The sequence below is a fragment of the Pseudorca crassidens genome, chromosome 16, assembly GCF_039906515.1.
Source record: "Pseudorca crassidens isolate mPseCra1 chromosome 16, mPseCra1.hap1, whole genome shotgun sequence".
NCBI lineage: Eukaryota > Metazoa > Chordata > Mammalia > Artiodactyla > Delphinidae > Pseudorca > Pseudorca crassidens.
Window position 1 is genome coordinate 38776320 of NC_090311.1, and position 13666 is coordinate 38789985.

The following is a 13666-nucleotide window of genomic DNA, read 5'->3' on the forward strand; positions in this document are numbered from 1 at the left end:
CAGACATTTCTTTTTCATGAAGCAGTAATATTTACTGTGTGAAAGAGTACGTAAGAGTGCTGAAGAGTTGGGGCTGGAGTTAGGATCAAACAGAAGGAACATGGAACCTTATGGGGATGGAGAGTGTGGGCTGGTAATGTTGGTCTAGTTATATCCTATTTCCTTTCCACATTTGCCTGGTATTACATGGTTGCTCATGTGGATGTGGCAACCTAGGAATCAGTGTTTGGGGCATGGAGAGGTTAATGAGGCGTGAAGATGGTTTGTAAGATCTCTTTCCTGATTCAATGACCATGTGACTTAGAATGAAGGTGGTGGAGCTCTTCACCTAAAATAGAAAAGGTTGAATGGATGTCTTTATGTATTTTCAGTATATAGCACACCAGTTGCTGCTGCTTCCTTATGTACCATTGGTGTGCTGGAACAGGCTTGTACCAGCTCATGAGAGCTGATTGTTAAATATTTAGGAACTTTGTGAGTTAGTGTTTAAACTTTTGGTAGCTTGAAATTCACTATGGTGAGTGTATTTGCGCCACAGAAATTGACAGATGATACAAATGAGGGCTATTCTTTTTTCTTTCAGAGAAACAGTTTATCAACATACTACTGTCTATACCATACTCAAGGTGGACAGCATTGCTAATCAAAAAAGGCACTCTTTTGGGACTTCCCTGGCCGTCTAGTGGTTAAGATTCGGTGCTTCCACTGTAGGGGGTGTGGGTTCGATCCCTGGCTGGGGAACTAAGCTGCTGCATGCCTCCCCCTCCCCCACCAGAAGGCACTCTTTTTTTGCTAAGCTCAGATTTGGATTCAGAATCCTTCTCAACACACTGCTTTGGATAGCAACCACCCATGAATAGGACTGAGTGCATGAGATGAGTAGTATTTGCCAGCTCTGCCATGAAAGAGTTTCCGCCATTGTCCCTGTTATTAGGTGACAGTATCTTACACTGAGGAAGGTTGCCTGGGGTTGACACTTTTGCTGGAACATTTTAGTAATTTTTGACATGAAGTCAAGGCATCTTCCACAGAGAAACCACAGTAATACCAAACTTTAGTTGCAGTTGATTAAAGCATAATCAGATATAGGTATTCAGCACTAATGTAGCCTTTGAAGTCAACTATACTTCAATAAAAAACAGAAAAAAAGCTACCCAGCAACATCACTAATTCTTTCTTTTGTTTTCTTGATGTGTCTATACCACCCCAAACATTAATTATTCATCTGGATGTTCATTGATTAATTCAATGAACATTTACTGAGTCTCTTTGGATTAGGTATCTATTGCTGTACAGCAAGTCATCCAGAAAACTCAGTGGCTTAAAACAATAATCACGTATTAGTGCTCAGGATTTTTGTGGGTTAGGAATCCTAGAATGGCTGGGTTGGCTGATTCTGACATATTAGAACCACAGTCACATATCATTACTTTTGTATCATGAGATTGAACTTGGATGTTGGCTGGGGCTGAGGTTGTTTGAAGCTTGCCTGCGTCTGAAGGGTCACCTTCTATGGTTGTTCACCAAACGGCTAGCAAGTTAGTGCTGACAAGATGGTTCCTTTCCACATGGGCCTCTCCACAGGATTGCTGGGGTGTCCTCAGGTCACAGTGGGTGGCTTCCCCAGGCCAATAAGTGTAAGTGTCTGGGAATATTGAGTTCTTCATTTTGGGAAGTGAGGCAGTAAAGAGGACTTCGCACTGCTCCTGAGATGCTTTCCCCCCTGGTATTGCATGACCAGTTTGCTCTCTTCAGTTAAGCCTCTGATGAAAGGTAACATCTTTGGGAAGATCTTTCCTCACTAACACCTATCATGTTCTTTTGCCTTACCTAGCTATATTTTTCTTCATAGAGTTTATCACTGTATAATATAATATCGCATATTTATTTATCTTTCCCTCACTAGAATAAAAACTTCTCCAGGGTAGGGACCTCATATGTCCCTAGTGCTTAGAACAGTGTCTGGAAATGAGCAGGTGAGAATACTGGTTGTATAGTTAGACTTGGATATAGACTCTGACTCTGCTCTTTATTAGACCTGTGGGCAAATTATTTAACTTCTGTACATGTCAATGTTTCCAGCAAAAGATAAGATTAAAAATACCCACCTCTTGGTGGTGTTATAGAGATTTTTAAGTGACATGATGTATGTAATACTTAGCATTGTGCTTGTACACAGCAAGAATCTATAAAATGTTAGCGACTGCAATTATTGTTGCTGTTGCTGTTACTGAGATGATAAACTCAAGCATAGAGTGAAAGGTCACTTGACAGGGATGTCACTGATATGGTTCAGTGGTTAGACTCATCAGCGCTTTTTCTCAGGCTGTGCTCCTATGTTATTCCTCTTCTTAGTTTTGTTTTGTTTTGTTTTCCTTTCTTAAAGGTCCTGAACAGGCTGCAGAGTAAATATGGCTCCCTGTACAGAAGAGACAACGTTATCCTGAGTGGTACTCACACACACTCGGCTCCAGCAGGATATTTCCAGTACTCTACATTTGTGATTGCCAGTGGAGGATTTAGCAATCGAACTTTTGAGTACATGGTTGCTGGCATCATGAAGGTAGGCAGGGGACCCCAGAGGACCCCAATGTTCTTTAGCATTGCTTACAGTGTTTTAGGAGTGGTGTGGTGTGATACGGAGAGTCCCTATAGGATCTCGGTCTGAGCACAGTCTTAGCACCTACTTCCCTTTCTCCTTTTTGACTCCCTTGTAGCTTCTGGTTCTGAGCTGTGGGATGCTAGTCCTGAGGCGCTGATTGATTGGGAGAAGAGGGTTCTATGGCAGTAAGCCTCATATGGTCACCCAAAGACACAGAAAACATTTTGTATCTATAACCCTTATAAATTATAGGGTCCCACATAGTCAGTTCTCTGCACAAAGTCACCTGAAAAGAAATCCACCAAGGGACTCAAAGTAATTACAAATAATTTCGAGCCTTCCTTGTATTTCCCAAAGAGCATAGAAGGGGATCCAATTTACACCACACACCCTTATTTCTCAAGTCCTCTATTGCAGCTCTAGACTGACGTGGGGCTCTGAACTGATACCCTCAAACTCTTATCCCATTCCTGGTTTGGGTAGCTTTTACTACTCTCTCCTGTCTTCCAGGTAATTATTTTCTCTCATAGAATCCTTGCTAATGTTTTCTTCATTCCTTTGTCTCTCAGGTTTTGTCTCTCTCTACCTGTTCTCATAAAATTACCACCATCCACCGCCCCCAAATCCAGGGATCCATCTGGCAAAGGAAGAAATGTCTTTACAACAATGTTTTTCAAAGAGCAAATAACAGTCTATGAATGGCTTTATGAAATCAATTTCATACGTTGTGATAAGCTTTAAAAAAGGAACTAAAAGAGACTGGAAAATAACATAATGCATGACACACAGGGTATAGTTTGTATTGTGAACTTTTGTTTTAGGATACATATCTTGATATGTATTGAGTTATGATGAAAAATGTATCAATTACTATATTTCTCAGTCCAAAAAGTTTGAAAAGCTCTGCCTTAGAGGGTGTGAGCAGGAGGATGGAGAGTTGTAAGGTCAAGTCTCCCATTTTGGCCATCTGAAATGGCAGACAGTTCCTGACTTGGCAGTCCTGAGACACTCAGGTCGTTCCCTATACACAGCATTTCCTCATCTCAACCCGGAAGGTCATGTCTGTTACCCTCAGAATGACACCAGCTTTGTGGTTCTCCAGCTTTCATCCCTTAGCAGGGACAAGTTGGAGACAAAAGAAATTTTCCACAGGGTTCTTCAGTTTATATCAACTAAGTCTTAATGCCCACCAGGATTTCTAACTTTACTTTTTTTTTTTTTTAACGTATAGAGCATTGAGATAGCACATGCAAATATGAAACCAGGCAAAATCTTTATCAATAAAGGGAATGTGGATGGTGCACAGATCAATCGAAGCCCTTCTTCGTACCTTCGGAATCCACAGTCAGAGAGAGCAAGGTGAGGGTGCGATTATCTAGATAAAATCATGTGTTTCCTTTAGGAACCAGCAACAAAATCTAAGAACAGGGTTGTAACTTGATGGGTATGGTGAGATCCTGAAAGGGTATTAAAGCTGAAATAATTTAAAAACATGCTGATAATCTAAGACAAGCAGAAATAAAAAGAGAATGCAGAAGCACAGACCAGCCTATGCACACGTCTTCCCCCTTTGCTGGTTGTGAGAGTCAGATGTGAATGTTTGAAGGACTCTGGGCTTTCAAAGAAGGCACAACTGTGGTCTCATCTTAGCTTTATCACTTCCTAGTTGTGTAACCTTTAGAGATCCACTTAAATCTTAATTTAGGGGTTCTCTGCTTCTCATCTGGAAAATATAAAAATGTGCATAACGTATATTTGTTCGACTAATGAATAACTCTTTCAAGACATAAGACATTATGCCAGCAAGACATAAAACTGGCATAATTGAATGGGACAACTAAGGAAGCCCATTATTTTTTAATTTTTTATGTGATGAACGAGGTTTTTGACAGAAGAGAAGTACTTGGCTACTATAGCAGAGTAAAATAATATCACAGTTCAACTTGACCACTTGACATTTCATATTTGTCTCTATATTTTTTAAAAGATTTCAAAGGAGTTGATTTTTAGAAAATATAATCTGATTTCCCTTGAAAGGACATAAAAGAACCCTTTAAATTGTAGGTCGGGAATGCTTTTGATTTTGCACATTAAGAGATTTCACTAAAATTTAGTATGAGTAGATATTTCAAAGACAAAACCTTTTTTAAAGAAATAATATATGCTACATAATATTGCATATTTTACATAAAAATGTATATTTCATCTCCAGTTAGCTGACCTAATGCCCCTTTGCTCACAGTTGCAAATCATTTCTTTAGCTGAGAAATGAGATCCTGGATGCAGTTTGTAGAACTAGAGTGTCAGGGAGCCTTGCTTACTGAGAGTAATTTTGGTTTTGGTTTTTGTGTCAGCTACTGGCTGAGGGGGTCATACATGAGGGCCAGGCTCTAACCTAGAACTCACTAAGTTCCTCTGTTTTGCTGACTAGGTATTCTTCAAATACAGACAAGGAAATGGTACTCTTGAAAATGGTAGATTTGAACGGAGACGACCTGGGTCTTATCAGGTACTCTATTTACTTAAAAAAAAAAATTTCTGTTTGAATGATTTTCCTTAATTACAGGGGGGAAAAAGAGACCAGAACAGTGACAGCAGAGACTGAGAATAAGCTGAGTGGTTGAATCATATCTGGGGTCCGGCCATGGGCCCTCACGCAACGTTCTCAGCATCCCAGGGCTTAGTTCCTCACCTGTAAAACAGGACTAATAAAAGGATTATGTGAATGAGGGATCTGGGTGAAGAAGTTTAGCATAGCGTCTGACATATAATAGATTCAGTAAATGCTAGTGGTTATTACTGTATCAAGATCTCATATGGTGGTAGACAATGATCTCTTGGAAATGAGAAAACAATCTGACCAACCAGCAAGTGATTATGGGTTTGAGGTTATTTCCCTGTGCTTTTCTGAAAGGATTAAGTCTAATGTAGGACAATGCCAATTAGTGATAAAAGCAGAACCGAGATCACCTAACAGAAGCAGATGAGGCAAAATTACATCTTGGCACAGATTTTAGCTCCATTTTGTACGTAAGGAAACACATGAATTTTGTTTTCTTTGACAAGAAAGCATTTGCATTCACGTGTGATTTTGGTTGCTGCAATTGAACTGACTCAGGAATTGTCTGGATGGGTAACAGTTTCAGACACCTTGACCCGTGGACTTCCAAACTGACACAGAAATGTCCTAAGGAAGCGGATGATAGCACGTAGGTGCAAGAGTCAAATGGCTTGTGTTCATTCCGGGCTCTCATTCTTAGTGGCTGTGTGACTTTGGTCAAGTTACTTAACTGCTGTGTCTCAGTTTTCTTACTCTAAAATTGAGGGATAAAATGAGTCCTTAAATGTTGATAATAACTGTTCTTAAAGGGGGTAGGAGTCTTCCGGGGGATTATAAAATATTTAAGTAAAATTTCTATGTGAATAAAATTAAGTAAATTGAAAGTAATACGAGGTGAAGAAAAACATTGAAGACTGACCCACAGTTCAGATACTAGGGTTGGTCCTATAACTGGGTAGAGAACAGCATGGTGGTAAGGAGTTTGGGTTTTAGCATTTAGGTTTTAGATATAGGTTTTAGGACTTGAATTCAAGCCCCAGCTCTGCCCCTTACTAGCCCTGTGCCCTGGGGAAAGTAATTTATCTACTTGCACCTCAAGTATTTTGTTTGAAAATGGGAATAATGATACCTCATGGGATTGTTTGAAGATTAAATGAGATAGTGCATACAAAACTCTAGTTCTGTGCCTGGCATAAAAAGAGTTTAATAATTTTAGCTAAAAGGTAAGTAGTAGAATAACATTCTACCTCTTCTAAAAATGCCATTATTGGCATCTCAGAGTGCTTGAAACTCTTAGCATTCGTGTTACTTCTTTGGGGTTAAAGTGAGGTCACTAAAAATTCCCTGATAAAATAACCTTTATTATGTGGGTTGATAAAATAGGACTCATTCTTTGTTTACAGTTAATTCATCTACTGATTAGTTGCCACCTAGCATTTAACTCAATAGGCTTTCTAAATGTCAGGCATGCAACTGTGTGCTTGGGCTATATTATTATGAATAAAGCATAGTCCCTATCTTAGTTTTATAGGCTAGTGTGGTGATCTGGGCAGGAGACAAGAGACAGACAGACAAATGATCATAACATAATCAGATGGCCATCAGTGCTGTCACCTGGGCATAAATAAATGCTGTGGGAATTTGGAGGTGGTAGCACTGAGCTCTACCTGGGAGCATCGTGAAAGGCTTCAAAAAGGAAATGACACTGAACTGGACCTGAAGGAGCCATGGGAGTTCTCATGGAGCTGTGAAAAAACTGCATTGTGAGGCCAGATTATGGTCTTAGGTCAAGGAGTGGCTGAGAGATGAATCTAGAAAGCTAACCTACCTCTTGATTTTAGATCACTTTAATGGGGAATTTGGTAAGGAGACAGGATAAGGACATGTATGTATGACTAGTTAGAGAATTCGCAATTTGTTAGGAGAAGAAAGTGCCTTTTCCCTTATAGTTTCTACTTAACTCTTGGCTGAATAACTGAGACCATTCATGATTTTTTTTTAAAATTTTATTTTATTTTAAAATTTATTTTTAATTTTATTGGATTATAGTTGATTTACAATGTTGTGTTAGTTTCAGGTGTACAGCAAAGTGATTCTATTGTACATATACATACACTCGTTCCTTTATTTTTTATTTTTTTAACATCTTTATTGGAGTATAGTTGCTTTACAATGGTGTGTTAGTTTCTGCTGTATAACAAAGTGAATCAGCTATACATATACATATGTCCCAATATCTCTTCCCTCTTGTGTCTCCCTTCCACTCTCCCTATCCCACCCCTCTAGGTGGTCACAAAGCACCAAGCTGATCTCCCTGTGCTATGTGACTGCTTCCCACTAGCTATCTATTTTACATTTGGTAGTGTATATATGTCCATGCCACTCTCTCACTTTGATTTAGTTTCTGAATCATTGAAGAATGCCAAGAGGACACTCAAAGTGCTATTTTGGGGACCAGATTCTCTTTGCTTCCTTGCATATAACTATATAACATATCTGGCAGTCCCAGGGTCAACTGTCAATGTTATAACAATGCTTTTCCATCTGCTGTGCTTAACAGCCTGCAATAACTTTCTGCTGTTTCTATAGCCGCTGTATATTATCCTTGATGAAATTGCCCCTGCAATTGCCTCTTGTTGCATAGGGATAATTGCTCTTTGAATACAGTAAAAATGATCCAAAGTGTAAAGTCAAATCTGGGCTGCTAAGTAACTCAGCCACCATATGTAGGTACCTGCTATTAGGCAGGATGCCAAGGTATGAGGAGTTTAGAAGCACAGAACCTCAGATTTGCAGAGCATGAAGATCATCGAAGTTTAAACCTCAGCTGAGGCCTGGAAAGGTGATGTGACCTGCCCAATGTCGCAGCCAAGACTATTCTCTTCACCCTGAAAACCATGTTGAAGTTCATAATTTATTCCTTGCTACTTTCATTGTTGTTTTCATTTCTTCATTCAACAAGTCTGCACCAGACACCTACTATGTGCCAGGAAGGGCTTTCCAGTCCTTGGAATGATGCATTTCCAGTAAATGGTCATAACGTCAGGAGTCAAATACCTGTGTCTGTGCTCCTTGAGCAAATCCTTTAAAATCTCTGAGACTCAGTTTCCACATTTCTCAAATGTAGATGTAACATCTCTCCACATAGAGATTATTATGCATTCATTCATTTATTAAATATTGTGGAAGATGTGTGTCATGAACTGAACTAGTACTATACAGATACACTGAGAAAAAAATTGGTTGTGGTTCTTATAGAACTTATAGTCTACTGGTGGAGACAAAAGGTAATCATATAGTCATACAAATGCATGTATAATTATAATTGGGTTAATTGCTAAGAAAGGAAGGTATGAAGAGCTATCTTAAAGGGACTTGACCTGGTCAGGGAGATTGGGAAAGGCTTCCCTGAGGAAGAGACAATGGAACTGAAAACCAAAGGAAGGGTAAGAATTAACTGGCAAAGTGGGGGGTAAAAAAGAACATTTAACACAGATGGGAAAACATGTGCAAAAGTCCTGTGGCCTGTTTGAGGTGCTGATAGTTCTGTGTGGGTGGAGTGCGAGGACAGTGGGGCATGGTGTTGTGAATTAAATTCAGAGGTAGAGATTAGATGCCATGATAAAGATTTGGGTCTTTAAACAAAGGGGAATAGAAAATCACTGAAGTGTTTTCAGCTGGGGTTGGGAGCTGGGGGCTCTTGAAGGGTTAGGAAGAGTAGTGACTTGAAGGATGAAAGAATTATGTGCATGAAACTATTCCATAATCCATCAAGTCCTCTACAATTGTAAGGCCAACATTTGCCTCACTTGATCTGTCTATAAGGAAAATATTTCTTTTTGACTGATACTACTGTATGAAAAAACAGTAAATGATTTTTCTCCAGACGTGGAGAACATGTTTGGGATGTTCTGTATTAAAATATAAGCTGTGTGGCAGTCACAAAATTCACTTAGGGAGATTCTGGAAGGCACCTCAAAGAAGGAGTCTGTGGAGTGGAGTTCTGGGAGATCCTGATGTAGTAAGATGCTATGGAACGAAGAAACGATGAAGGGAGAAAACAAAACAGGTTTCAAATATCTGTACCAAGAGAAGAATCACAGGGATGGGCAGATAATCTGAATGGAGGCTCTGGGAGTGGCAGCTGGGAACACTGACTCATTTCCTCAAGTGTGGTGCAGCCGGACAGGCTCTGTCTCACTTCTCTTCCTTTCTCCTATCTTTTCCCGTCTGCCAAGTTTCCTTTCTCAAGTTTGTAGGAGTGGCATGGACCCTTCTTTTTTTTTTTTTCTCACCTCATTAACGCTTTAGGAGTCAGTATCGCACGGCTTCCTTCAGAGCTGGAAGGAAGGTCTGAGCAGATTTTTGAATAATTTCTCTATTGTCTTCTGTTTTACACATTGCAAATCCTTTTATTTTTACAGAAAGGGGTTATCCTTTCAAGGCACATTTTCAGAAGACAACAAGGGGCAGTGATTTGTGCAACCTATTTGAATAATTTATGTACACACTTAGAAAAACCCAATTTATGAAATTAATTCATTCGAATGATACTGACTTATGGAACTCAGTTTGAGGGGTGTGTGTGTGTATAAATCTTCTCTATGATTTCTGACTATGACTTCTTGAATTATAATTTCTAACTGTTTATCCTCTATGGCTCTCTATTCTCCCCCCTACATTCTCTCCTCAGTGTACTTAACCCCACGCCGAGAGCAAATGTGGAAACCTCAGTGACTGCCTTTCACCAGCCATTCTTGACCTTTTCTCCATCTCATCATCATGTCTTTATAAATACCTTCTCCATTAGCCTTCGCTCTGGTTTGTGAAGCCCCGCTCTGTTTCTACATCCTGAATTTCTCTTTCCTATTCTGCCTCTTCTATGTTGTTGTGAAGCTTGACACCGTCTTCTTGCTCCAACTTTCCTACCAGCTTTTTTGTGCTCTCCCTTTTCAGTGCAGTGTAGGCCTTGGTTATGTAGTGAGTTTTCGTTCTGTGTCTAGTCCATGCCCATGTAAAGTGAAGGTGCTTAAAAAGGGCTTTCTGATGACGAGGGTGATGAGAGTTGACTGATAGCAGAGATTAATCATACTTGTTAATTTAAATTGTCCCAAGTTTAGAAACCAAAGCTGTAACAGCCAGCTGTCATAACTAGCAGAAGACATTGGACTTACTTTCCAAAGTCAACCATGGTTAATATTCAGGTACATTTTCTTCTGCCTATTTTCCTATGTGGAATGTATGATAAGAAATAAACATGACAAAAAGTCATTCTTTCAAGGTAGATGCTCTCTTAGTTTCATATACTATGGGTACTAGAAGCTTTAAAATACTATAAAAAATATTAACAATGTTATCTCCATGTATCTGAAGTGCTTTTTATTTGTTTTTGTAGTGATTCTCTTTATACCTAATAATAAATTTTTTGCCTCAAAAATCTATGTATTTTCAGTTAATATAGCTAACTCAGCTCTCTGTAGGTTAGAATATGCCATGTATATTTTTTCTATCATTTTCTTTCAACTCTTATTTGTTCTTACATTTTAGAAGTGTCTGTTATGAATATCATATAGCTTTATTTATTTGTTTTTTACTCTGATAATCTTCATCTTTTAATGAGTGAATTTAGTTTATTTTTATGAATTATGATTATTATGTATCTGGACTTGTCTATATCTCTTCACTTTGCTATTTATCTCACTTTTTCAGTGCTTTTTATTCCTTTTGGGATTGATAGACTAAAAAAAATCTTTAAATGGAAAATTATAGTTTCCAAAGATGGTGGCAACAATAGCTCTTACCTTATGTATTCTATACAAAGTGACCTTGCCAGTCCCCTTCAAGAGTGGAGATTTTTCCAGCCCTTGAAACTTGGCCAGCCCCGGGACCACTTGGATCAATAAAAGATGAGAGAAGTGACACTATGCCAGGGCTGGCAAAGTTGTTTTTTAATAGACTTTATTCTTTAGAGCAGTTTTAGATTCACAGCAAAATTAAAGTACAGAGATTTCCCATATACACCTGCCCCCAAACATGCACAGCCTCCCTCGTTATTAACACCTCCCACCAGAGTGGTACATTTGTTACCATCCATGAACCTATGCTGACAGGTCATTTTCACCCAGAGTCCATAATTTACATTAGAGTTCACTCTTGGTGTTGTACAGTGGTTTTTAAAAAATCTTCCTTTTGTTCGTGTATTTCCTAAAATTTCTAAGGTGAACAAAAATAACAATTTAAAATCATCTGGTAATCCTGGGCCTCAATAACTTCTAATATTTTGTTATATAGCCTTTCAGACCTTTACCTAATCATGTTTATTTTTCTTTATTTTTTGAAAATGACACTTTATTGTATATACAATTTGGCAACTTCTTCATTTACAATTACCTTATGAATATCTTTCAGTGCTACGTAGTATTTTTTATTTTATTATTATTTTTAACATCTTTATTGGAGTATAATTGCTTTACAATGGTGTGTTAGTTTCTGCTTTATAAAAAAGTGAATCAGCTATACATATACATATATCCCCATATCTCTTCCATCTTGCGTCTCCCTCCCTATCCCACCCCTCTAGGTGGTCACAAAGCACCGAGTTGATCTCCCTGTGTTATGCAGCTGCTTCCCACTAGCTATCTATTTTACATTTGGTAGTATATATAAGTCCATACCACTCACTAACTTCGTCCCAGCTTACCCTTCCCCCTCCCCGTATCCTCAGGTCCATTCTCTACGTCTGTGTCTTTATTCCTGTCCCACCCCTAGGTTCTTCAGAACAATTTTTTTTAGATTCCATATATATGTGTGGGCATACGGTATTTGTTTTTCTCTTTCTGACTTACTTCATTCTGTATGACAGACTCTAGGTCCATCCACCTCACTACAAATAACTCAATTTCATTTCTTTTTATGGCTGAGTATAGACATTTCTCCAAAGAAGATACACAGGTTGCCAACAAACACATGAAAGAATGCTCCACATCACTAATCATTAGGGAAATGCAAATCAAAACTACAATGAGGTATCACCTCGCGCCGGTCAGAACGGCCATCATCAAAAAATCTACAAACAATAAATGCTGGAGAGGGTATGGAGAAAGGGGAACCCTTTTGCACTGTTGGTGGGAATGTCAATGGATACAGCCACTATGTGGAAAAGTATGGAGGTTCCTTAAAAAACTAAAAACAGAACTACTATACGACCCAGCAATCCCACTACTGTGCATATACCCTGAGAAAACTATAATTCAAAGACTCATGTACCACAATGTTCATTGCAGCTCTACTTACAATAGCCAGGACATGGAAGCAACCTAAGTGTCCATCGACAGATGAATGGATAAAGAAGATGTGGCACATATATGCAGGGGAATATTACTCAGCCATAAAAAGAAATGTAGTATTTTTTAAATCACCATTTTAAAATTTTTGTATAGTTCCATTATATGTATGATAATGTACCAAACAAATCACCAATCATTTGACATTTCAGTTTATAGCTTTTTTCTATCATAAAGTACACTGTGCTAAGCATTCATGAGCAGATATCTTGTATATATTGCCAATGATTTCCCTAAGCTAAATTCCTAGAAGTGGGGTTGCTGAGCCAATAGAGGGATATTAGTTATTACAGCTTTTCTCATAATTTGCCAAATGGTCCTCTGGAAAACTTGCTGGTTTACACTGCTTCTACCCAAGCATGAATGGAGCGTTGTTTCCTGTGCTCTTGCCAATTTTGGTATTAACATGCTTTACAAATGTTAAGTAATAGACCCAAAAAAGCCAAATCATTCTTGTTTTCCTTTCAATTTCTTCAGTTCCTGGGTAGGCTGAATTAAAAAAACTATTCTTATTGGCTACTTCTTGTTTTACTTTTGTTGATTACTTAATCATACTATTTGGGATGCAAGAATTTTGATTGCAGTAACTTAATGAACTTAATGGAATCCACCCAAACCAGATATCTCTCCAGTAACATTATTGAGAGGGTATTTTTGTTTTTTTTTTCATCCAGGACTTTTGAAGATAACAAAATGAGTAGTTGAGAATGGACATCTCTTCTCTTGAGCAGAGATGGTAGAAAGGTTCTCCAGGATGCAGGCCACCAAGTTTACCTGTAACTTTAGAAGGGGTCCTCTGGCTACAGCCCATTGTCCTTTAATCTGAGTAGTCTGGTCTGGAGTCATTGCTTCTGCTTGTTTCAAATTCAGGTTGCCGTTTGGGTAAAATTCCGGGCCTAATAACCCTTACAGTATAACACGATGCAACACCCTTTGCTTTCCTTTTCCCAGTAGTCTGTAGTGGGGTGAGGCCAGGAGGATGGTAAGGCAAGTGAAAAAGTGGTGTATTAATTCGGTGTGTGTTAAGAGGTGTTCATTAATGCCAGGCGATGCAATAGACCATGAAATTCCAGTGGCTTAACACATTAAAGATTTTAATGTGCACGTTTCCCACTCATGCAAAGTCTAATCAAAATTGGGTGGTCCTTCTTCACATATGTT

The 13666-nt window shown here is 38.7% G+C and overlaps 1 protein-coding gene across 4 annotated transcripts in view; it reads left to right on the forward strand.

The window, feature by feature from the left end:
• The window catches only part of ASAH2 (N-acylsphingosine amidohydrolase 2), a 79422-nt gene that overhangs the window by 10274 nt on the left and 55482 nt on the right, over nt 1-13666 (forward strand). For 3 of the 4 annotated variants that reach the window (XM_067710140.1, XM_067710138.1, XM_067710137.1), the window contains 3 exons: nt 2387-2563; nt 3834-3961; nt 5034-5111. In XM_067710140.1, coding sequence (XP_067566241.1) covers nt 2387-2563; nt 3834-3961; nt 5034-5111 — 383 coding nt within the window. Of the gene's footprint in view, nt 1-2386; nt 2564-3171; nt 3393-3833; nt 3962-5033; nt 5112-13666 lie in introns of those variants that run through there. The other variant, XM_067710139.1, reaches the window with a different exon arrangement.